At 41.0% G+C, this 26,008-nt stretch overlaps 1 protein-coding gene across 4 annotated transcripts in view; it reads left to right on the forward strand.

Moving 5' to 3' along the window:
* Window positions 1–26,008, forward strand: part of PARD3B (par-3 family cell polarity regulator beta) — a 1,797,179-nt gene that overhangs the window by 554,848 nt on the left and 1,216,323 nt on the right. For all 4 annotated transcript variants that reach the window (XM_089670923.1, XM_089670934.1, XM_089670945.1 and 1 more), the window contains exon 11: window positions 16,193–16,378. In XM_089670923.1, coding sequence (XP_089527049.1) covers window positions 16,193–16,378 — 186 coding nt within the window. The remainder of the gene's footprint in view (window positions 1–16,192; window positions 16,379–26,008) is intronic.

Below are 26,008 nucleotides of genomic sequence, written 5' to 3' on the forward strand. Positions count from 1 at the left end.
CATTTCAGGACAACAGAAATGAAAGATTTTTCCTCCTATGCGAGTGAAAGGGGACTCACCAACATTTCTGTGAGGGAAATGTCACTGCAGCTTTTTCCCTTATTCCGCCTTTAGACAAGAGCCCAGGGTCCCTTTCCCACTTTCTACTCCTTTCAGGCTATAAGTACACTAGACTCCTTGCAACATATGCACTCGGTGCAAGGAGCATTGTGCATCACCACAGAATTCTTTTCAGTTGGGATGGCACTGGATCCGATCAGCATCAGTGATGATTCTGATGGATTCACTATTAAGAGAACTAGACTTCAATCAAGGCAGCTTTCAGAAACTTGGCTTACGGAAACTCTTTCTCTCGCTCCTCTGTGTATGACCTCGGCTATCCTATCTAACTACGTCTGCTCTGATTCCCACCTGGTACCTGACCTTGGCTTGAACTGACTACCCAGTAAACATCTAAATCCCGGAAGGGCTTGCATACCACGCACAGGCGCCTCCTGTCTGCAGACCTATCTCCGTGCACCAGCTGTGCTTCTGAGTGGACCACCAACCAGCTCTCTTACAGGAGACCTGTGCAACTTTGGGCCTGACTCCCGCTGTCCCACTCTCCGGGGAGTCTGGAACTTAGCCGCAGGGGAAGCCCTCTCTCCATTGGCCTCCTTCACCAGGTACGTGATAGTATCATCCAGCCACTATGTCTGAGGCCAAGAGAGGCGCTTCCGCACTAGAGGCTCTGTGCCAACAGATGACGGCACTTACCCAAGCAGTGAAGGATCTACAGCAAGGATACCTCCAGCTAGAAGGGCGTCTTCACTCCCTCTCTTCTTCCGCAGACCAGGATCCCTATGCCAGTTCCAACCCAGTAGCCGCACCTGCCAGTCATCCTTCTGCCACCACTCCTGCTATAGTGTTACCACCTCCAGAACCCAGAGTTCCTACTCCTGAATGTTTTCTCAGTGATCAACGTAAGTTCAGAGCTTTCAAGAATGCCAGTGAATTATATTTTGCTCTGCAACCCAGGACCTTTTCTCTGGAAGCAATCAATGTCGGGTTCATCATCTCCCTCTTGTCTGAAGAACCTCAGTCTTGGGCACATAGTCTTCTGGAACAAAAGAGCCCAGCACTCAATTCAGTGAGTGAATTCTTTGAAGCCATGGCTGCCCTCTACGACGATCCCCAGAGGACCTCCACTGCTGAGTCTGCCCTCCATGCTCTACTACAAGGTTGGCAGCCTGTGTAGGACTACATAGTGGAGTTCCGTAAATGGTCTGCAGACACCGGTTGGAACGATGCAGCAATGAAGTACCAGTTCCACCTAGGACTGTCCGAGTCCCTCAAGGACGAGTTAGCTAGGGTGGAAGCTCCCTCCTCCTTGGAGAACCTTATCCTGCTCGCTACTCCTTTGGATCGGCATCTACAGGAAAGACGCACTGAGCGTACTCAGACCTTTTGGTCCACTTGGGTTCTGACAAAAGGCCAACGGCTCCTGCCCTTGCCCCGTAAACCCATCAACACTTCGGAGGTAGAACCTATGCAAATCGGCCTTCTCCGACCTGCCCTAACTCCGGAAGAAAGGCTACGCAGACAGCAAAGCAGCCTCTGTCTTTACTGTGGGGCCACGGACCACTTCCTATGTAACTGCCCAGTACGACCAAGTAGGTCCAGCCAGCCCCATCCTTCGTACATTCAGCTATCCGGGACTTTAACCACCCATGTCATTCTCCCCATGTCTATCAGGATGGCTGGAAGGGACGTCAAGTTGCTGGCAGTCGTTGCATCAGGAGCTTGTAGCTGTTTCTTAGACATCCAATTGGTCAAGGACTTACACATCCCCCTTCTGCCTAAGAAACAGAGACTTGACCTGTTCCGGACCTGTTACCCAGGAAACCATTCCTATTCTTGTAACCACCGACTCTGGCCATCAGGAGTTTATTCGTTTTGACGCGATTAGATTCCCCATGTTTTCAACCATCCTAGGAATACCCTGGTTGCAAACCCACAACCCACAGATCAATTGGCCTGAGAAGGAAATCATCTTTTATTCATAATGTTGTCTTCACCACTGTGGTGCCCCTGCTCTCACCAATTCTTCTGAAGGTGGAACTCTGTTTATCGTCCGCCTACCATCCCCAGAGTAACGAGCAAATGAACCAGACTTTGGAGCAATATTTATATTGAGTCAGAAATTGTATGGGCTCAAACAACCCATACTGGAAAGTGGGATACTTATTGTTATTAAGGCCTTACCCAAAGGGAAAACCCCGGGGGGCTGATGGCTTCTCAGCGGAATACTACCAGGAATTCCAATCCATCCTAGTGCCCCAGCTTAAGAGAATTTACGATGAAGCAGTGCTCAAATCCTTATTCCCGTCTGAGATGTTAAAAGCTATTATAGTTACTTTGCCTAAACCAGGGAAAGCTCCGGATTTCCCCCAAAATTTTAGGCCAATCTCACTTTTAAACACAGACCTTAAAATATATGCTAAAATCTTAGCTAATTGTTTGTTAAATATAACTCCCCTTCTTATTCAGGCTGACCAGGTAGGGTTTGTAAAAGGTAGACAAGCCGCGGATGGTACTCGTAGAATACTCAACCTATTGCACTTAGTTGAGTCAAGGGGACTTCAAACTGTGTTCTTGGCGCTGGATGCTGAAAAGGCATTTGACAGGGTTCATTGGCAATATTTGGAGGCTACCCTAACCAAATTTGGGATCACTGGATTTATAAGGTCGGCCATTATGGCATTATATACTGTCCCCTCCGTGCAGGTATTCATGTCTAATGCCCTATCCGCTCCTTTTAATATCACCAACGGTATGAGACAGGGCTGCCCTTTATCTCCTATGATCTTTTTGCTGGTGATGGCACCCCTAGCGACTGAGATCAGAACCAACCCACGGATATCAGATGTCCAAGTAGCGTCCACCACGCATAAAATTGGACTGTTTGCGGACCATGTAATCCTTACTGTTACTGACCCGAATCAATCCCTCACAGAAATTTCAGCTTCCTTGCAGTTCTTTAGCGAAATATCCTATTATAAACTTAACATCATCAGATCCTGCGCCCTCCCATTTGCAATAATGAAAGGTCCCCTGTGTTTGCCTAAAGAAAAATTTCCCTATCAATGGTCCAATAAAAAATTAGACTATCTGGGTATTTGCATATCTGCCCCGTCCTCCCATACCTTCAAAAATAACTTTGAAAAACTACATCAATCCATCTTGATGGAGATGCAGAGGCTAGACAAATTCAAAATATCGTGGATAGGTAGAATAACTGCATTCAAGATGCTAATTTTTCCCAAGAATTATTATTTATTCTTATTTACTCTCATTATTTCAGAATGATCCCAATTCTTATTCCCCGAGCCTATTTCCATAAATTAGAGGTGGCCATAAAAAGATTTATCTGGAAAGGGAAGAAACAGCGGATCCCCTTCCTGCCTCTCACCAAACACAAATCGAAAGGTGGATTGGGTCTGCCTGATTTATCTAGATATTATTATGCATCAATCTTAGACCAACTACCGGAATGGTTTGTCCCTACAGACAAATTATGGGGACACATAGAACAGAATGTGATCCCTAATAAAGACCTACGGGCCCTACTTCTAGCTAGATCAGTTTCTCCCAAAATTTTAACTACATATTTACCATTTATTACCGCAACTTTGGAAGCTTGGATAGCAGGCTGTAATTCATTGCCCGACTCCTCTCCCAAACTTCAAATTAACATCCCACTCTCTGCATATGAACACCTTATCCCAATCCTTAATACTAAACCATTAAGGGATCTAGTGTACAATACATATGTTGACATTGAACAACCTGTTCCGAACAAAGGATTGCACCCTTTTTTGCAGATCAGGGGATTTCATGGCGCTGGATTAAATATATGGATAGAGGTAGATTTCAAACTATGGCATACTATAATGAACCCTGTTCGAAAGAATAAAGGAATCTCCAAGTTTTATAAACTCTTACATTATGATCACGATCTCTCTTTGTTAAATAGCGTGAGTAGGTGTGAAAGAGATCTACAAAAATCCTTTACAAGAGATGAGTGGGAGAACGCTTTAAGTAGCAGTTTGAGTGTTACGAAGAGTACTAATCATTGGGATTGTTCCTTGAAGATATTGCACCGTAGCTAATTTACCTCATAAAAATTATCTAAAATGTACCCCAATACATCAACATTATGCTGGAGGAATTGTGGTGGTGAAGGGAATATACTTCACATTCTGTGGAAGTGTTCTCATTTGCAAGTATTCTAGCGGGACATCTTCGCACTTATTTCAAAAGTGTCAGGTACAGTTTTCACTCTGGAACCCTCTTTGCCCCTACTTAACCTTACTTTAAACCTTTTCCCTGGTAAATATAGAACAATAATTGGCCACATACTTATTGCTGCTAGATTAGCTATAACTAGTAAAAGGAAATCAACAAATTCTCCTTCCATATTGGAAGTGATTCAAAGAGTACAGTCACACTATATGTGTTTGAGAGGGCTCTAGCGTTTAGTCACCAATCTATGGAGAGGTTTGACGCGAAGCGGTCTCGTTGGAAAGAAAAGTCTATGCCATTTAATATTACTATATAGAGTTGAATACGAGTTAATCATAACTAACATTATGAAAGTTCTGTTTTCTTCATTACCTTCTCTTCAATTCTCCTTCTCCTCCTTCATTTTCTGCCTTATCTTGGTTTTGTTTACTTCTTCCTTTTCTTTTGTTACCACTAAGTATATGTGTTGGTAGTCAGGTTCAGGTGGACCCGTTTATTCGGGCCTAATGTGAATATACTAAGTAGAGTATTATGCAAACATGGTATGATTTGTTATCTGTGATCATTTGGATTGGTGGCATAACCAACCTTACTTGATTTATTCACTAATTTATGAATATATTGGTTATCATCGACCAATTTTACGAATGTATGTATGTCAAGGTGCTATGCAAATGTGGTATTTATTTTCTACTCTGAATCTCCATTGTTATATTTGTTTATTAAAACTGTAATAAAAACGATTTGAAAAGAAAATCAAAAATATATACAAAAAAACCTTAAATTTTTACAAAATGTTCCCATTTCTAGAATTGCGAGAGCATTGTAGTTATATAGAGACAGTTATTGGTACACTAAAACAGCAGTTGAGTCAAGCAGAGTGATGGAAAACAGATCAACACTCACTGACACTATGGCAGACTCTGACACTGAATGAATGACTGACATAGAAAAGCATGTGAGACATTGTGACAGACACAATGGCAGAGATCTGCTGGCCAACACAGTGTGACATGCTTAAATAGATGTGATGTAATTAATACAGTAACAGATCATGACAATTGCTGACAGTGACAATGAGGGTGTGATAGACATGCTGACAGAAAATTTAAATAATGGCATAACTTTGCAATAGATAGATTTTGTTATTGCTGCTGCAGCACCCTCTAGTGTGTTACTATAATAGTGTAGGCAAATCTATTGTGTATGGTAACTGTGTGAGTCTGTGATGAAGGTCAAGTTACTGCAGGTCAAGCTGGATTATTATACATTATTATTATATAGGATTTATATAGTGCCAACAGTTTGTGCAGCACTTTACAAAATGGATGACTTCTATCGCCTCCACCTGGTTCTGGAGGACCATTGGAACCTTCCAGAGGTCAGTAGGTGAAAGAAGTGGAGACCTAATCTGCATGTTATGGGAATCAAACCAATGTCAGGTTTGGAGGTCCGGGTAGAGTGGTGGACCATTATATAAATATATATATATATATATATATATGGGATAGTCATGCCAATTGGGAAGTCGGGTGGAAGATGAAGTGCCGAAGATACTGTTAGTGGCCTGGGAGGGGTCCCCTAGGTCTGGGGGGTTGTCTCCAGATTGGGCTCGGGCTGGCTCAGGAGGATTCATTCAGTATTATGGCATGTACAGGATCCATGCCTGGGAGGAATGAGGACCGAGTGAGTACATCAGCACACCCAGGGATTCACAAGGGAGAGATTGCCACATGTAGTAACCTTTCAAAGGAGAGTGTGGTGCTTAATCCTTTATCCTTGTCCTGGGAGATCTTCAGAGCAGCTAGGAGGGCTGGCAGTGTCTGCAGGCTGTGGAACTGGGAGCTGTTCTACAGGAAGAGGAGACATTGCTGCATCTAGTTTAAAAGTCAAGCTGATTTTCAGAAGGAGGCTGCGAGTCCCTCACCCGTAAGGGGCTGTTGCTACTGATCCATAAAGACTGACGGCTTTCAAGGAAAAGAACAGTCCAGGATCTGTTTCTGTAAACAGGAAGGAAGTTGTCCTTGTGCATTGTTTTAGTCTAGTTAGGCATCTCATATTCCCTATCCAAGTTATATTCCCATAATAAAATAACAAAAAACAAGCTTATGGACTGTTCACTGACTGTGGATGAAGGTGTGGAAAATGCGTGTTGCCTGTTAGTGTAGGGTACCTAGAAACACAGCAGGGTAGCTCTACACTACATTTATATTTTCTATGCCCTACAACTGTGTGTACTACTGTTTAAGAAAGATTACGTTATCTGTATTATGTACCCATGTTTGTTTGACTTTGTAGAAAGCCAAGGGAGATGGAGGCACTATTTAAATCAATAATGGTAAATATATACTGACACATTAAGCAAATGACTCAGATACAACTGCATTATCAACTTAACAATTGCAGTTGTTTGTATGCACATACGCTGAACATTTTCATGACTTTTTTTCTAATGTTCAAGGGTGGAAAATTAAAAAAAAAAAAAACCTGATCCACAAAAACTTTAAACTACTCGGATAATTAAATTGGGAGTAATTGGAAATTACTTTGACTTTAATAAACAGGATAATTTAATATATTCAAATGACCCACCACATTTTAATTCCTGCAGTGTTACAAGAGTGTTTTTATGAATGTAACAACATATTTTAATTATCCTGCCATTTTACAATTTTCAGGCTGATGACACAGTTGCTTATGATTTACATCTAACAATGCATTTTGATTTGTCATAAGTCATTTAACACAGTTACATTAGGAGAGTGGTCTAAATAAAAAAAAAAAAGTGCAAAACATAATCTTATAATGTGCTAATTTGCTTTAGAACATAGCATGCCTTTTCCTGAGTGCCACAATAATGTTATTTGAATCTTTATGGAACTTTGAGTAGTTCACATTGCAGTGGGTTCAGTTAAAAAAAAACAACAAAAAACTATTACTTGCCTCATTTTTTTTCAATGTGTTATTTTCTTATTTTTACAAATTAATTGTTTTTTCTTATTCATTGATAGATTTATGACATGGATCAACTTAATTTACCACATGCAAGACAATTTAATAGTTTATACAGTATTTTATATGTAAAAATCTATTTTCTTAAATTACTCTACAAACTTTTACTGGTATCAACTGTGTCATTTTGCGAGGTGTTTATTAGTGCTGTGTTGTAGCCAAAAAACCCTTGCTTAATTTATTCTTTAGGTGTTCCAATATGTCAAGAAAAGTACAGTGTGACTTGCCATTAATATAATAGCCACTAGAAAGCAATCTCTCCCTAATATTGCCTATCCTTTTTGCTTGTATTTCAGAAATTAAAGCTATGTGAATGAGATGCCATGAATCTCGTTCTCTTGACCACCAGCATTACTGGCAGTCATTGCTTGAACAGAATGGCAGAAAGTAGTTCTGCCAAAAATGCATCCACTTGATCCACTTTATATATTCCCTTAAAGGGTTCCTCCTTCCATTACTACCACCACTAAATGTCTGATGCTTTCACATATGGGGAAGAATGTGACTTCCCCCCCTATTATGATGCAGTGAAATTGACTTCAGGTCCAAAGGTATAACATCAATACCCCTTATAATTTCCAATACCAATTATTTTATGGTGGCAGTCACATAAGAACAAACTGCTGCGGAGTGCTGTGAAGGTATACTGTAGGTTTTTCATGTTTTGGCTTTAAACAGAACCTGTCACTTTATATATATAATATATATATATATATATATATATATATATATATATATATATATATAATGTGTTCCACACTAATATTAAGGTACAGCAAAGTAAACATTTTTATGAGGATATTATCATGCCATTAAATAAACGATTCAGTTGAAATAACGTCCATGGTTTCTAGGGAAACCCCTGGACTTCTAAAATATATACTGCTTAAAAATTTAACGGAACACTTTTTAATCAGAGTATAGCATTAAGCCAGTTAAAGTCCTGGGATATTGATCTTGTCAGTTAAGTAGCTGAGGGGGTTGTTAATCGGTTTCAGCTGCTTTGGTGTTAATTAAATTCATCTGACTGTTTTTCACTAGTTTTGCATTTGGCTAGGGTCAGTGTCACTACTGGTCACATGAGGTAATACCCGAACCCTACAGAGGTTGCACAGGCAGTCCAACTCCTCCAGGATGGTGCATCAATATGTTCCATTCCCAGGTTTGGTGTGTCTCCCAGCACAGTCTCAAGAGCATGGAGGAGATTCCAGAAGATTGGCAGTTACTCTAGGAGAGCTGAACAGGACCGTCGAAGGTCCTTAACCCATCAGCAGGACTGGTATCTACTCCTTTGTGCAAGGAGGAGCAGAATGAGCACTGCCAGAGCCCTAAAAAATGACCTCCAGCAGGCCACTGGTATGAATGTCTCTGACCAAACAATCAGGAACAGACTTCATGAGGGTATCCTGAGGGCCCAACATCCTCTAGTGGGCCCTGTGCTCACTGCCCGGCACCATAGACCTCAATTGACATTTGCCATTGAACACCAGAATTGGCAGGTCCGCCACTGGCGCCCTGTGCTTTTGACAGATGAGAGCAGGTTCACCCTGAACACGTGACAGACGCAAAAGGATCTGGAGAAGCCTTGGAGAACATTATGCTGCCTGTAACATCGTTCAGAATGACTGTTTTGGTGGTGGGTCAGAGATGGTATGGGGAGGCATATCCATGGAGGGATGCACAGACCTCCGCAGGCTAGGCAATGACACCCTGACTGCCATTAGGTATCGGGATGAAATCCTTGGACCCATTGTCAGACCTCACGCTGGTGCAGTGGGTCCTAGGTTCCTCCTGGTGCATGATAATTCCTGGCCTCATGTGGTGAGAGTATGCAGGCAGTTCGTGGAGGATGAAGGAATTGATACAATTGACTGGCCTCCACGCTTGCCTGATCTAAATCCAATAGAATGCCTCTGGAATATCATGTTTCGGTCCATTCGATGCCGCCAGATTGCACTTCAGACTGTCCAGGAGCTCAGTGATGCCCTGATCCAGATCTGGGAGGAAATACCCCAGGACACCATCCGTCATCTCATTAGGAGCATGCCTCATTGTTGTCAGGCATGCATGCAAGCATGTTGCAGCATACAAACTACTGAGTACCATTTTGAGTTGCTGCAATGAAATTTAAGTAAAATGGACTAGCCTGCTGCATAATTTTTTCACTTTGATTTTCGGGGGGTCTTTGAATTCAGTCGTCTATAGGTTGTTCAAAGTGTTCCTTTAATTTTTTGAGCAGTGTACACACACATACACACCTTTTTTTCAGCCTAAATGTGGTGAAACTGAGTTCTGTCACCTCCGAAACTGGCCCTGTGCTATTTATTGTCACTTGTAAACACAGAAGCTTCTGTGTTACAAGTGACAGCGATACTCTCCCAGCAGCTTCCAAAGAACCCTCCCTTCCCTGAGTGCAGGGACATGGGAGGGACAGCTGCTGTTGTGCAGTGTGTATATGGGATACATGTAGGGCATCTCATGTTGATTCTTGTGTCCGAATGCCCTTTCCCCCTGTTGCATGGTCATGCTGCCGCTACAGGAGCTGGGGAAGAGGTGCAGCTGCAGTTAGATTGAGCGCTGGTGAGAAGTGAGCAGATGAGTGCAGTGGAGGAGGGAGGTGGAGATGGTGCTCTGCGCTCTAGTGGTGCAGAGGTCAGGGCTGAAGAAGATGGCCGCAGAGCGTAGCTGTTAAGCAGGAAGCATTTGGCTTGGCAGGTTGCAGTCAAGCTGTGGAAAAATGGTTTAGAGGTGCATTCTCTGCATAGCGCACTCCTTAACCCTGCATTCTGAGCATAACCCACTCCTAAACCCTGCATTGTGAGAATAACACACTCCTAAAAACTGAATTCTGAGCAGAACACACTCCCAGACCCTGCATTTCAAGCACAACATACTCCTGAACCCTGCATTACAAGGATAACACACTCCTGTACCCTGCATTCCGAGCACAATGCACTCCTGAACCCTGGATTCTGAACTAACCCACTCCTGAAAACTGCACTCTGAGCATACCCCACTCCTGAACCCTGCATTCTGAGCGGAACGCACTCATGAACCCTGCATTCTGAGCGGAACGCACTCATGAACCCTGCATTCTGAGCAGAACGCACTCATGAACCCTGAATTCTGAGCGGAACGCACTCATGAACCCTGCATTCTGAGCGGAACGCACTCATGAACCCCGCATTCTGAGCGGAACGCACTCATGAACCCTGCATTCTGAGCGGAACGCACTCATGAACCCTGCATTCTGAGCGGAACGCACTCATGAACCCTGCATTCTGAGCGGAACGCACTCATGAACCCTGCATTCTGAGCGGAACGCACTCATGAACCCTGCATTCTGAGCGGAACGCACTCATGAACCCTGCATTCTGAGCGGAACGCACTCATGAACCCTGCATTCTGAGCGGAACGCACTCATGAACCCTGCATTCTGAGCGGAACGCACTCATGAACCCTGCATTCTGAGCGGAACGCACTCATGAACCCTGCATTCTGAGCGTAACGCACTCCTTAGCCCCGCATTTTGAGCATAACGCACTCCTTAACCCCGCATTTTGAGCATAACGCACTCCTGAACCCTGCATTTTGAATGTAACACAGTCCTGAACCCTGCATTCTGTGCTTAACACACCGTTGAACCCTACATTCTGTGCACAATGCACTCCCAAACCCTGCATTCTGTGTGTAGCATACTCCTGAACCCTGCACTTGGTGCATAATGCCTTCCTGAATCCTGCACTCTGTGTGTTAAACACTCATGAACCCTTCATTCTTTACATACTGCACTCCTGAACCCTGAATTCTATGCTTACTGCACTCCTGAAGCCTGAATTCTGAGCTTAAAACACTGCTGAACTCTGAATTCTGAATGTACTGTAACTCACCCCTGTACCCTGAATTCTGTGTGTAGCATACTCCTGAACCCTAAACTTGTGTGTTATGCACTCCTGATTTTACCTAACAATGCCACTTTATGATCCTCCCGCCACACCCACTTATGACACAGTGTCACAGGTGGGTGAATGGGGAGTTCCTGCTCTCTCTCTCTCTATATATATATATATATAATATTATATGTACACAGTGGATATAAAAAGTCTACACAACCTTGTTAAAATGGCAGGTTTCTGTGATGTAAAAGATGAGCCAAAGATAAATAATTTCAGAACTTTTTCCTTCTTTAATGTGAACTATAAACTGTAAAACGCAATTGAAAAACAAACTGAAATCTTTTTTTTTTTTGGGGGGGGGGGGGAATCAAAATGAAAAACTAAAATAATCTGGTTGCATAAGTGTGCACACCCTCTTATAACTGGGGATGTTGCTTTGTTCAGAATTTAGCAATCACACTCAAAATAATCTTAAATAGGAGTCAGTACAGACCTGCCATCATTTAAAGTGCCTCTGTTTAACTCCAAATAAAGTTCATTTGATCTAGAAGGTCTTTCCAGATATTTACTTACTCACATCCTACAGCAAAAGCCATGGTCCGCAGAGAGCTTTCAAGGCATTAGAGGGATCTCATTGTTGAATGGTATCAGTCAGGAGAAGGGTACAAAAAAATTTCCAAGGCATTAGATATACCATGGAACACAGTGAAGACACCCATCATCAAGTGGAGAAAATATGGCGCAACAATGACATTACCAATTACTCGACCTTGATGAAAAGACAAAAAGAAAACTGGTCTGGGAGGCTGCCAAGAGGTCTACAGCAACATTAAAGGAGGTGCAGGAATATCTGGCAAGTACATGACCACTGGCTGTGTTGTACGTGACAACAATCTCCCGTATTCTTCATATGTCTGGGCTATGGGGTAGAGTGGCACGACAGAAGCCTTTTCTTACAAAGAAAAACATCCAAGCCCAGCTAAATTTTGCAAAAACACATCTGAAGTCTCCCAAAAGCATGTGGGAAAATGTGTTATGGTCTGATGAAACCAAGGTTGAACTGTTTGGCCATAATTCCAAAAGATATGTTTGGCGCAAAAACAACACTGCACATCACCAAAAGAACACCATACCCACAGTGAAGCGTGGTGGTGGCAGCATCATGCTTTGGGGCTGTTTTTCTTCAGCTGGAACTGGAGCCTTAGTCAAGGTAGAGGGAATTATGAACAGTTCCAAATACCAGTCAATATTGGCACAAAACCTTCAGGCTTCTGCTAGAAAGCTGAACATGAAGAGAAACTTCATTTTTCAGCATGACAACGACCCAAAGCATACATCCAAATCAACAAAGGAATGGCTTCACCACAAGAAGATTAATGTTTTGGAATGGCCCAGCCAGAGCCCAGACCTGAATCCAATCAAAAATCTGTGGGGTGATCTGAAGAGGGCTGTGCACAGGAGATGCTCTCACAATCTGACAGATTAGGAGTGTTTTTACAAGGAAGAGTGGGCAAATATTGCCAGGTCAAGATGTGCCATAATGATAAACTCATACCCAAAAAGACTGAGTGCTGTAATAAAATCAAAAGGTGCCTCAGCAAATTATTAGTTTAAAGGTGTGCACACTTATGCAACCATATAATTTTAGTTTTTTATTTTTACTTCCCTCCCCCTAAAAGATTTCAGTTTGTTGTTCAAGTGAGTTGTACAGTTTTATAGGTTACATTAAAGGAAGAAAAAGATCTGAAATGATTTTTTTTTGTCATTTTGTTTACATCACAGAAACCTGACATTTTAACAGGGATGTGTAGACTTTTTATATCCACTGTATATAACTCTGTCCATTTCCAGCTCTGAACTGTCTGGATATTGCCAGTCTTTAGACAAATAGATGAGGGATCCTGCTTTACATCAACTTTTATGGCTGGTTTGGTGTGAGAGACAGAAATAATATTTTTTAAATCAAATATTCAGTTTAATTACCATATTCTAACAGTTATCTTCTACGTCCCTGATGCCGAACAAATTGCCAATATTCTGCATGTGACCAGCCAGTGATCTAGGTGTATCTTGCTCGCTCTTGGGCTAGGCCAGCCACCTGGAGCACTGGCACTGGTATCTACTGAAGTTTTGGTCACAAGGAGGTGAAGCAGTGGTGGCTTCCTAGGTCACATGGGCTGTCATGATGCCATGTGCCTGTACAGGGCTGGGACTGACACCTGACATTGGAATTCCTTCTATTTATAGAGGGGATTCAGAAGAGTAAGAAAAATATTAATGAATTTATTTGCAGTGAAATTAATTTTTTTTTTAATTTGCTAGCTGCACTGTTTAGTCCTGCGTACCATTTTGAAATGGTGCTGGGATAGCAACTGTTGGTCCCCTTAGCATTATAAAATGGCACTTGGTCTCAACTTGATAAAGACTCCACCATTAAGAGAAAAAAACATTTATAATTTCTCCCTTACATTAACCTCCACATCTCAGAACTACATTCGATTCTGTGGATGACATTTAGATTTGCAAATTTACATTCTTTTTTCGTCAATTTGTATTGTGCATTTCAAATAAACATTGCAAGAGCTGCATAAACAAACTTCTATTTAGTGGACAGAGTATTCATAGCATTGATGGTTAAATGGTTCAATAGTGAGTAAGTGTGAGCCTGTCAGAACCAGTTGGTATCAATACAATGATATTGAATATTGTCATATAAAAGAAAGGGAAAATTTACTTGGGGTAGATTTTAAGATGGAAATGGAGTTGTGATGTAAGAAGGGAGAAGAGAGTAGCCAGGTGGGGTTAACAATTCACATTTATATTGTAGTTGTAGGAAATTAACTATCATAAATGTATCGGGATGACAATCAAAGTTCTGCAGCAAAGAGTGAGGGCTCCACTGTTATCAGATCTGGCGAAGTGTAGGCATTATGCCTTTAAGTTTGGCAGTTAATTTCTCATTGAACATTAACCACTACATCCGTAACTTATCTCAGAGGCTAATAAGGTATCTGACAGCCATGCTTTTGCGATCATCTGTTTCATGGCTGTCAAGACGTGTCATAGGAGTAAATTGGTCTTTGAATCTTCCCATGGTTTCTTATTTTAAAGTACTGTTTGAAGTTGCATAGGTATGGTTTTTCACAAAAGTGTGCCCAAGACTCTGTATGCCATATTCTGTGGACCATCAGGCAGGACCACCAAATGTGGACAAACATCCTTGTGCCTGGGCATCCACAGTCAAAGATGATGAGGCATTGCGATTTACATGGGCTAACCTAGTGGGCACCATGAACCACCTAATCAGCATTGTGTAGTTGGTTTTGATTCTGCTACATTATGTGAGCAAGATTCCAGATTTGATCCCAGTCATCCTTTTCTACTGTTAATACTGAGATCCTGCTCCCATTAGTTGATATATGAGATAGGCTTAGATGCATATTTGGAAATAAGAGTATCATACAAAAGAGATCACACCAGGAGAGCATGGATCTTTTTTTGCACTTGGGTTCAAACTAGGTAAAGTGACATCTCTCCTCGTGGCTGCACTGTAGATAAAGTATAATGTTTAGAGGTAGTGAAACAATTGTGTCTTTATTCAGCATTTCAGTGGTTGCAAATTTGTCAAAATGGCACCATTATACTCATTTGTGTCCATGCAAACTTTCTTGATTGTATCTTAATCTTTAACCAATGATTTATGCAAAAAATTTTTTTTTTCCTCCCCTTCTGTGCAACCCTATGTAGTGTGAGAAGAACAACAAAGCTCTCCTAGATGAAAACCTGAACACCCACTTTGAACTTTGATAGAGTCTAGCTGTAATTTAAGCACATATGTCATTGCACAGCTTTCTGAACATGGTGGGGACTGTGCTTGAGGCCCTTTATATTTACCAAGTTGACCACCATTGTTCTAGATATTGTCTAAAATGTTTCCTTATGACTTTCCCAAGGCTTAAAACTGTTTTTGAATAGTTGCGTTTAGAAAGATTTTTATAACTGTGGTAATCAGGGTTTATATAGTGCAATGATACACAGTGTCACTGTGGCTGGAATAGGAATACTTTCCAGCAGTGGCCTTTTTCGTTGAATAGACAGATTCAAGGAGCCAGATGGAATTGTAATGTACTTTTGTTCAAAATGGATAAAACCAACAAGAGCAGATATTATAGACTACTACTTTTGCAGCAACTACTGCCACCTAACAATGCCTTTAAATTAACAAAATTCACAATTACCATTGCAGAACACTGTGGCTGCAGACATAAAATAGAATGTATTTTCAGTTGCTGAAAACAAAATTTGTAAACACAGTTTACTTTGCACAGCTATTGCTGCAGATTCTCGGAAACAGAAGAATTTCCCAATTTGCATTTTTGCTTCCATTGTGATTTTATTATATCTGTAAAACTTTGTCAGTGCAATATAAAATATTTGTGTTTATCTAAAAACTGGGCCAACAGTTGTGAGCCTGAACAAGTTGGAAAAAAATAATCTAAAATTTAAATGTTCAAGTACAAAACTACTTATTAATACACACTTGGCTTCACACCTTTTATACTCTTTGAAAGTATATATGGCCCATCTTGTTTCAAATTATACAGTAACATATTTTAAGATGTCATTCCAAACAATACCAACTGTCATAACACATTAGAGGCTTAAACAATAATTATACTGCTCGTTGGGAGGTTTTAAACAGATGCTATGGCTTTTAAGGTTAACTGGTTTTATGTATGTAATCATTTAAAATGCTTTTAGGTTCAGATCATATAGCTCTGATTACCATGCTTATTCAAGGATATCTTAAAGATAGGCCAAAGTTGTATTCATTGAATATTTTGTTTTTGTCTGTTCAATAATAAAATACATTGGAAAAAGTTAAAAAGTAAAGTAAAAAAATATCTTACCTTTGCAACCTCTTTAAATGTTATTTACAGGGACCCGAACTCAGTTTTTTTTGCTGTATATTCAGTAATATTTCTGTGTTCTTTTGACAGAAGGGAGAAGTAGAAAGCCATGTTGTGATGTCAGAAAACACAGTAGAGATGACTTTTGAGATACCACTAAATGATTCAGGTTCAGCTGGACTTGGGGTTAGTCTAAAAGGCAACAAATCCAGAGACACCAGCAGTGACTTGGGGATTTTCATCAAGTCCATCATCCATGGAGGAGCGGCCTTCAAGGTAAATAAGCATTCTGATTTTCATATGTGAAACTTTGCTTTTAAATCTCATTTTATCACAAGAAATGTACCATATATGTTCATGCCAAATTTGTGGAAGCAGGAACTACTAGTTTACTAGCTGTCAATAATTTTTCTTCTGTAATTTTAGAGACAAAGGAGTTGATTTACAAAAGGTAAATAGGCTGTGATATGAAAGTGCCTTTGGAAGTGCACTGAAAGTGCAGTTGCTCTAGATCTGAGGAAAACATGCAAGAAAATAAAAAAAAAAACCTTTTTGCTTGCACGTGATTGGATGAAAGAAATCAGCAGCGTTTTGCCATATTTCAGAGCTTCCCCTCAGATCCAAAGCAACTGCACTTGCTGTGCACAGTATATTTACCTTTAGTAAATCAACCCCAATGACTTTTTGATGCACAAGTCTCAAAATATTGTCCTTGTTGAAAAGGGTCAGGCCATCCAAAATTGATACTGAATGACGAACGCCAGCAAAATACACAATTGAAACTCTTGTGTTTTAATGGTTTTGTAAATATTTGTATCAATCACTCTTGCAATTCATATATTCATGTCAGATGGCATTGACAACACTATACATTAGCTCATAGGAATAACATTATACATCACTGCAGTTCTATACTTTCCAGATTCACCCCCTCTTTTCCATCCTGTTCACTGAATGAAGAATACATTTCAGGACAATAATGATGTCCTCTTTGTGATATCCCACTCCTGTAAGTCTGTATGAACACTTACCTCTCCAATGCCCACTATCAAAAATATATTATAGTGACAGCTTTGTGCAACATAGAGTAGAAGAGTCAGGGTGGCTTCTGTTATATAACCTCTCACTGTTATCCTGATTTTCTAAAGCTGGTTGTAATGGGAAGCTAATATAACAACAGAGCTCAAGTACAGTAGTTAAACGGCAATGCCACTTTTGTAGGAAAAAAAAATAACAATTTATATATATTGCATATACAGTTCCTACACAAGCCATATTATTATTTTTTGTAAACTCAGTGCAGTATAACAAGCTGGAGGTCTTCTGTACAAGTTAAAAAAAATTAAGCAACTGGTGCACACACAAACCGTGTTTTGTGTGGTGCATGCAAAAACATGTTAATACACTTCAGACCACAAATCAGCCCCAATGCATGCACTTCAGACCTCCAATCAACCTCAAACTCTCTACCTTTAAGAATGCAGGGTAGCACTGTTAACATGTGGGTGAGCTTTTTCACTCAGCACACTGACTTCTCCAGCCACCACCAGGCTTTCAGTGACAGTAGCACCACCATGGAACTTGCCCACTGATCACAGCCATGGTACCATGATCAATAGTGATGCATACTGAGGTTATATGTAGAAAGGCTATAATACACACTTGGAACATCTAGGGCATTTTCACAGCTGGCAGGTCATTCTGTGGTACCATGTGGTGTATTTAAAAGAGAGAGAGGGTAAGAGAATCCTCATACAGAATACTGAGGATGTGAATGTCTTGTGCAGCAGCCTGGGATTATGTGATGCAGGGGCTACTACAGAAATGCAAGACCACAGGAGTTTCCGGCATCTCTTCTATCTATTTAACCACTAATTAACCTCATCCCTTTTCCATCATCTAACTCCCTTCACACCCCTACCCTCCTGCTAAGGTGTGTGGTACCTCTGTCATCAAAAATCTCAAGATATTTGAGTATATGGGCCATATTGAGAGCAGCGGGGATGGTGCAGGCTCTATGGAAATGTCAAGAAGGTTGGTGGGTCATGTGTTATAATTGACAGCTTAGTGAGAAAAAAGTTACTGATTCATAATGCCCAGCAAGAACAGTTCTCATAAGAACTACAATGTTTATTCTCTGAGATCAGTCTGAAATTCTAGACACACATTTGCCCAGATAATTTAGATAAATATCTCTCCAGCCTATAGTTTAAATCAGGACATGGAGGTTAAAATAAATTTATACTGATAAAATATGCATGCTACCATTGCAGCGCTCTCCTTCGAAAATTCTATTTGGCAGTCTGGTATGTTAATCCCAAGGCTTTTTTAGCACTTTTAGTCCTAGATGCATGCAAGTATTTAGAACATGGGTTTTGACTTTCCTTTGATTTCACTAGGGGCATGCTTTGTTCCTGAACAGCGACTCAAAGTATTGTAACCAAGAAAGCCAGGCAACTAGCTTTAAATTCATTAAGGGCCTATGTCGATGGGTTTTATAAGTAACTGTAATAAATAAAAAATTAAATAAATGTAAATCTACATAGCCCCTTATGCAGAAATCTTGCACACGTACTACCAGTGTCCGTACTGGGAAGCATCCGACAGCTTTGAGCTTCAAGATTGCTGCATTTTATATGCTTGATACTCTAAATTTTTTATTGTATTAAGTATTGAGGTCCATGCTTCGCAACTGCTGAGATAAGATGGCCCCATCCCTTAAGCCATCCTTGAAACTATTTTCTACAAAAAAATCCACTTTACATACCTTTTTTCCTCTAGGCTTCAAGTTGGTTCAGGGACATCATAGGTCCTTCCTCATCAATCTTTCCTCCTGGAATAAGGCTGACCATACATTATACAATTTTCTTGTACAATTTTCCTTTGGATTTACCAAAACCATATAATATGAGGTTAAACCTAAAATCTTTCAATTTGTATGCAGACAGGAAGGCCCATGCACTACATAGTTGAAGGTAAATTTAAAGGAAACTGAATAAGAAAATTGTATAATGTATGCTGCTTAGTCCAGATGTACTGTGAACCCAGACTACATATCGATACTATCCCAGGGGGTGTGTGCAGTGACAGCCTAGGCCCACAGGAAGAGGGTTGGATGACACTGGCCATCATTCAACTTGAAGACGAGTGGTGTTGGACCTTTGTTGTGTTAAGTTTGGGGTGGACAGCTTTGGGGATACGGCGAGAATTAAAACAAAAGCTTTTAAAGAGCAACATACAGTGAGGAACAGAAGTATTTGAACACTCTGCGATTTTGCAAGTTCTCCCACTTAGAAATCATGGAGGGCTCTGAAATTCACATTCCCACTCTGAGAGACAGAAGATGGGTCGTGGCTGGGTCTTCCAACATGACAACGACCTGAAGCACACAGCCAGGATAACCAAGGAGTGGCTCCGTAAGAAGCATATCAAGGTTCTGGAGTGGCCTAGCCAGTCTCCAGACCTAAATCCAATAGAAAATCTTTGGAGGGAGCTGAAACTCCATGTTGCTCAGTGACAGCCCCGACACCTGACAGATCTAGAGGAGATCTGTGTGGAGGAGTGGGCCAAAATCCCTGTTGCAGTGTGTGCAAACCTGGTCAAGAACTACAGGAAACGTTTGACCTCTGCAATTGCAAACAAAGGCTTTTGTACCAAATATTAACACTGATTTTCTCAGGTGTTCAAATACTTATGTTCAGCAGTGCAAGACAAATAAATTCTTTAAAAATCATACAATGTGATTTCCTGAATTTTTTTTTCAATTCTGTCTCTCAGAGTGGGAATGCACCTACAATGTGAATTTCAGACCCCCTCCATGATTTCTAAGTGGGAGAACTTGCAAAATCGCAGGGTGTTCAAATACTTCTGTTCCTCACTATATATACATTTTTTAGAATAAAATATATAAATGAAATTTAACTTTAAAGAGTAGCTCCATTTCTCTCTAGTTGATCAATGTACAGTACATTGCAAGGTTTTTTTCAAACTTTCCAAACTTGTCCATTTGCAAAGTGAAAGTGAATGGTAGCGACTTTCTAATTATCAATCAGCTGCTGCACTTGCAGGGTTCTAATGAGGAAAGAGGCAGGGTGTGAATCTCTTTAGACATGATTTCCCTTTTAGAGTATTTCACCAAAAATAACATTTTTGTTGCAGAGGATGCTCAAAATCTAAATTCTGAGAAAATCAATGAGCCAGACACACAGCCAGAAAATGAAATTTCTAGGGGCATTCTGTACACCATCTGTGTACAGAATGTCTCCAGGTTGCCATATTGCATTGCATTTTATGTTTCAATAGTTTTTATTGGAAGATTTATTATAAACATAGGGTAAAACAAACATGGTACAGATTACAGTTCACAGTTAGGTGTGGTGGTTTTTTATTTGTGTGATATGAGTTCTCCACCAATTGGCTAGAGAATCTATTTCTAAACCGCATCAACTTGAGAGGTATGCTCTGTTAAATATGAACTGTATAAGGGATGGGCTTATAAAGGGAGGAGAAGGAAGATGGATAAGGGGAAAGGAGGAGGTGGAGGGGAGGAGGGTGCACCAGTTGTGAGTCAAGTGTCTAAGTGTTATAAAATTAGTTTATCAATCTTTAACAATACAGTTTGGGTTTTGTAGCCATCGAGACCATTGGTGTTTGAATTTGTGGTAAGAGAAGTTATTGAGTGCAGTTCTTCGTTCCATGTCACATTGGAAGTTGAGGTCTGATATAATTGTGGAAAGGGAGGGAGTTTTGCTAGAGTTCCATAATTTAGTAAGGTTGGTTTTAGCTGCAGTTCGTGTATGGATAATAATAGTGCGGGAGTCTGTGGAGAGTTTGTCGATATCCTATGTGGAGGAGAGCGAGGGCCGGGTTTGGCGTTAATGGGGTGTCGATTATTGTGGAGAGTAAATGGAAAACATTGTTCCAATAGGATCTGAGGGATTTGCAGGCCCAAAGTATAGGAAAAAGTGATCCTGTTTCTCCACAATGTCTCCAGCAAGCGGATGAGCATTGAGGGTAGTATAAGGAAAGTTTGGCTGGGGTTAGGTACCATTGGTGGAGGATTTTCATGTATGTTTCCCAATGGGTGCTACAGCGTGATGCTTTATGAGTGATGTTAAAGGTTCTTTCCCATGTGTGTGGTAGCGTTGATTGCAAAAGGATTTTTTCCCAGTTGGTTAGCGAGGAAGTCTGTAAGTGAAATTGGGAGTCAATTAAATATGTATAAAAGCTTGAGATCCCTTTTTTCGGATATTGTGCTTTGCTGGAGAATTTGTATGATGTGGAGGGAATTTCTAAGAAGTGGGGAATGTTTATCTTACGTAAGGTGTGGGTTATTCTCAAGTAGGTAAAGTGTTCTTTGTCGGGGAGATTAAATTTTTCCTGAAGGGATGAAAAGGAATCTAGGTGGTGGGATATGTATAGGTCTTGTATAGAAGAATTGCCTCGTTCTTCCCATTGGAGTATATGTAAGGATGGGATGATAAGGTGTAGTGTTGTGATAGGAGTAAGTATCCATGTGTTTTCCGTCGAGTTGAGGGTGAGGATGTCGCTCCAGGCTTGTATAGACGCTTGGATGCATGGATGTTTGTGCTGGATTTTTGAATAAGAGGTCTGTGGTTGGAATAGCAGATTATGTGGGGTAAGCTGGGGATGTGGAAGTGTTTCCATGGTTGACCATGCTTTTTCCCTTGTTGGGTGCCACCAGTAATAGAGCTGGTCCAGTAAAGTAGCTTTGTAGTAAGATTTTAAGTGTGGGAGCCCTGCTCCTCCTTTAGATTAAGGGCGTATTAATAGATTTGTAGTGCATCTAGGTTTTTTCGCATTCCAGAGAAATTTAGTAAATATAGCCTGTAATTTGGTAAAAAAGGTGTCAGGGATGGGAATGGGGAGTGTGCGGAATATATAAAGGATCTTGGGCAGTATGTTCATCTTCAAAGTCGCCACTCTTCCCAATTTTGAGAGGGTTGATGTACGAAGATTACTAAGTTCTTGTGGGATGGATTTGAGTAATATTTTATGGTTTGAGGCGTAAAGTTGATCTGTTATGGTAGTAAGTTTAATTCCTAAGTATGGGATACTGTAATGTTCCCAAGAAAAGGGGAATTGTTTGGTTAATATTTTTTGAGTTTTGGCAGATGTGTGAAGGTTTAAAATAGAAGATTTGGGTTCATTGAGTTTGTAGTATGATATTTCCGAATAGTTTTGGAGATGTTCACAAATCGATTTAAGCGATTTGTGGGGATTGGTTATCATTAGTATGATATCGTCTGCAAATAGAATGATTTTGTGTTTAAGGTGTGTGATTCCAGTAAAGGTGGGATCGTCTCTGAGCTTAGAAGCTAAGGGTTCGATTAGTAGTGTAAAGATTATAGGCAATAAGGGGCAGCCTTGTCTAGTACCGTTGGAAATATTGAAGGTATGTAAGAGTGTGCCATTCGTTAGTTCTCTAGCTGAGGGTTTAGAATATAGGGAACAAATTGCAGAAAGCATCCAGTCTGTAATTCCGAATTTTTGGAGCGTTTGGTTCATAAACTGCCAGTGTATTCGGTCAAATGCTTTTTTGGCATCTAGGGATAGGAATAGAGAGGGTTGTTTGGTGATTTCTAAAGTGTGGATGAGGGAAATTAGTCTTCTCATTGCATCTGGTGCTTGGCGACCAGGGATAAATCCTACTTCATCTGGGTGGATTAATGTGGGAAGGTGGGGGAGTAGTCTTTGTGCTATAATTTTTGCATAAAGTTTTATATCTGTGTTTAGTAGGGAAATTGGTCTATAGTTTTGGACAAGTTGGGGGTCTTTGCCTGGTTTTGGAATGGTAGTAATTATGGATTGCAGCATTTCATTGGGAAATTCACCTGTAGAAGCAGCATGATTGAAAAGAATGGCGAGATGTGGTGTAAGATCCTGGGCAAATATTTTGTAGAATTCATTAGTAAAGCCATAGTTTCCTGGCGATTTATTTAGAGGTAGGTTTTGTATGTTTTTGGTTATTTCTGCGGGAGAGATTGGGGTAGATATAGAAGTGAGCTGTGATGGTGTAAGTTGGGGGAGATTTGTGGTGTTAAGAAATTTTTGTATGGAATTCGTTGTTGGTTGGGGTGTATTTGGATCATCCTTAATATTAAATAATTTTTGGTAATATGTTGCAAAGGCATCGGCTATGTCTTGCGGGTTCGTAAGAGATGTATGAGTATTTGGGTGTTGAATTAAGGATATTTTGGATTTGAGACGGCGGTGTTTAATTAATTTTGTCAGCAATGAGTTTGCCTTGTTGCCTAGAGAGTAGAATTGTGCTTTCTTTTTTGAAGGTTAAGGTCATATTTGTACAATAGGAGGGTTCAGAGTTTGTTTCTATCTGAGGATAGTAACTCGTGAGTGGAGGGATTTGGGCTCTTTTTATGCCTTTCTTCTTTTAATTTTATGGATGCTAGAAGTTGGTCAATTTGCTGGGTTCTTTGTTTATTAATGCGAGAATTAAGTTATATGAGGATACCTCTCATGTATGCTTTGTATGTAGACCATAACGTGGTTATTGAAGTGTCAGGTGTAGCGCTAAATTAAAAAAAAATATTTTGTGGGCTTCTAGCAAGTGTTTCTGGTTGTCAGGATTTTTTAATAGTGAGGAGTTCAGTCTCCAAATTCTGCGAATTGAAGAATGTTGCTTGTTGTCTAGAGTTATGTTGATTGGAGCGTGGTCCGACCAGGTTATAGTGCCAATTTCGGATGATTTTACATGCTGCAAAGTCCATTTGTCCGTAACAAAGAAGTCAATTGTAGAGTATGATATATGCGATGGGGAGTAGTAGGTGTAGTCTCTTTCGGTGCTGTGCTGGCATCTCCAGATGTCATATAGGTCATGGTCGTGTAAAAAACGGTTGAAGTTGTGCTTAGCGGAGCGCCTGTTGGTAGAGGAGTCCAGTAGTGGGTTTCCGATTACATTGAAGTCTCCGCTGATGAGAAGTCTACCTTGTCTGTGAGAAGAGATAGTAGAAAGGAGTTTGCGGTAGAATTGCATTTGGTTGATGTTGGGACCATAGATGTTTACCAGGGTATATGGGACGTCATTGAGTTTGCAGATTAAGATTAAGATATGGTATCGTCCTTTGGAATCTACTATTTCTGAGATGTAGTTTAGGGGTCTTGGTGGTTGGAAATGCGATTCTTGTAGGAAGAGTATATCAGCATGAAGCTTACGGGTCTCCTTCTGGAGCATCGATCTCTTAAAGGGGGAGTTTAGGCCCCGGACATTGAGCGATGTAAGATTAATCATTTTGTTGTTTGTTGGGTGGTTTGGTGGAGTAGAGGAGTTGTTTCTGGGCATGTAGATATAGCTTGATGAAACTTTGTGGGAATGGAGAAATTTCTAGGCGGTTGGTAGGGCAGTATTGGTTCGCTCGACAGAGTATATGATAGTAATTCGGTAGGTTTCCGATAAGAAGTTGGTGCGAATAGGTGACTTTTGGTGCAAGGGGAGGTGGGGGTAGAAGGGAATAAAAAACACTTGCGGAAAATGCAAGTGGCATGAGTAGCATGGGTTGCTACTTCAAAACAGGGGGGTGCAGACAGGCATAGACCAGGTACAGGGTCATGCCAAACAGTGTCTCGTAACATGAGATTATTTTGTAAAGGGCCGTTGCCAGATATTAGTATGTGGCGGTGTAACGACCGAGGTGGTATAGTTGGATAAAGAGTGTAATGAGTCAGGTTTATTCTACCTCCATTTGTGGTATGTTGGTAGATGGGGACTGGTGTGGTTCAACGGGTAATATGTTCCACGTCTTCAATAGGTCAATGCCTGCCTCTAGGGTCTTGATTGTGTACATCCTTCCCTGATGTCTAACGGTCAGTTTCGTGGGGAATCCCCATTGATAACTGATACTGTGGTTACGTAGAGCTTTAGTTATATTGACCAACTTTTTGCGGTTGAGGAGAGTGGCTTTGGATAGATCCACATACAATCTGATGTTTGCATGTGACGGTGGGAGCGAAGGTGGATTTCTGGCTGCTGTCATAAATTTTTCTTTAATATGGTAAAAGTGGATGCGAGCCAGGACATCTCTGGGGATTGACGCTGACAAGAATGCTGGTTTGGGTATTCTATGCGCTCGATCTATGGCAAGCTCCATATTTGAAAGAGACGGGATGAGGTGTTTCATAAATTGCTGAATATATGTTGGTAATGCATTGTAGGCAATATTTTCAGGGATCCCTCTGAATTTTATATTGTTGCGTCTTGAGCGGTCTTCTAGATCTGCAAGTTTCAGATTAATTTGTTCAATTTCAGAGGTGTGATCATCATGTGCGTCAATGAGATCATTGTGCGCTGTGATTCTGTCTCCCACTCTCGTTTGAACATGGTGCAATCTGCGTTCTTGTTGTTGAACCGCAATAGAAATTTGGGATAGCGATGTAGTCATATCGTTATGTAGTGTTTGTCTTAGGGATAACAGCATACTTTTCATGCAGATTTCCGTGATAGGTTGGTCTGAGGCTGGGAAGGATTCTATCAGGGAAGCATCTGTGATTTGCTGGGGTGTTGGAGGGATGAGAGGCTGACTGTCATATATGGGATCTTAGTCTAGACGGGGTCTAAATTTGGCTGGGCTACTCTTGGTGGGTGACAAGGGGGAAGATGACTCACCCGGATCCCCAGGATATAATGAAAAACGGAGTCTGCTGTCCATCTGTTGTGGTCTCCTTCATGGCTGCAGTGTCCTGTGTCTGCGCCTGTGACTGTGCAGCCGGTGCCATCTTGTGTCCCTCCTGTAATAGCAGGGAAGAATGAAGCCAGTTTTCCAGGCTGTCTGGATATTTTGCGGCGGCGAGGCATTGCTACAGAGGGTTGTACACCCTTTATCAGGTAGGTCGAGCAGTTTATGTCCCTCGGGGACTGGATGTGCCGCAATG

This window comes from Staurois parvus, unplaced genomic scaffold, assembly GCF_062004578.1.
Source record: "Staurois parvus isolate SC_StPar_1 unplaced genomic scaffold, SC_StPar_1.0 ptg000011l, whole genome shotgun sequence".
NCBI classification, from domain to species: domain Eukaryota; kingdom Metazoa; phylum Chordata; class Amphibia; order Anura; family Ranidae; genus Staurois; species Staurois parvus.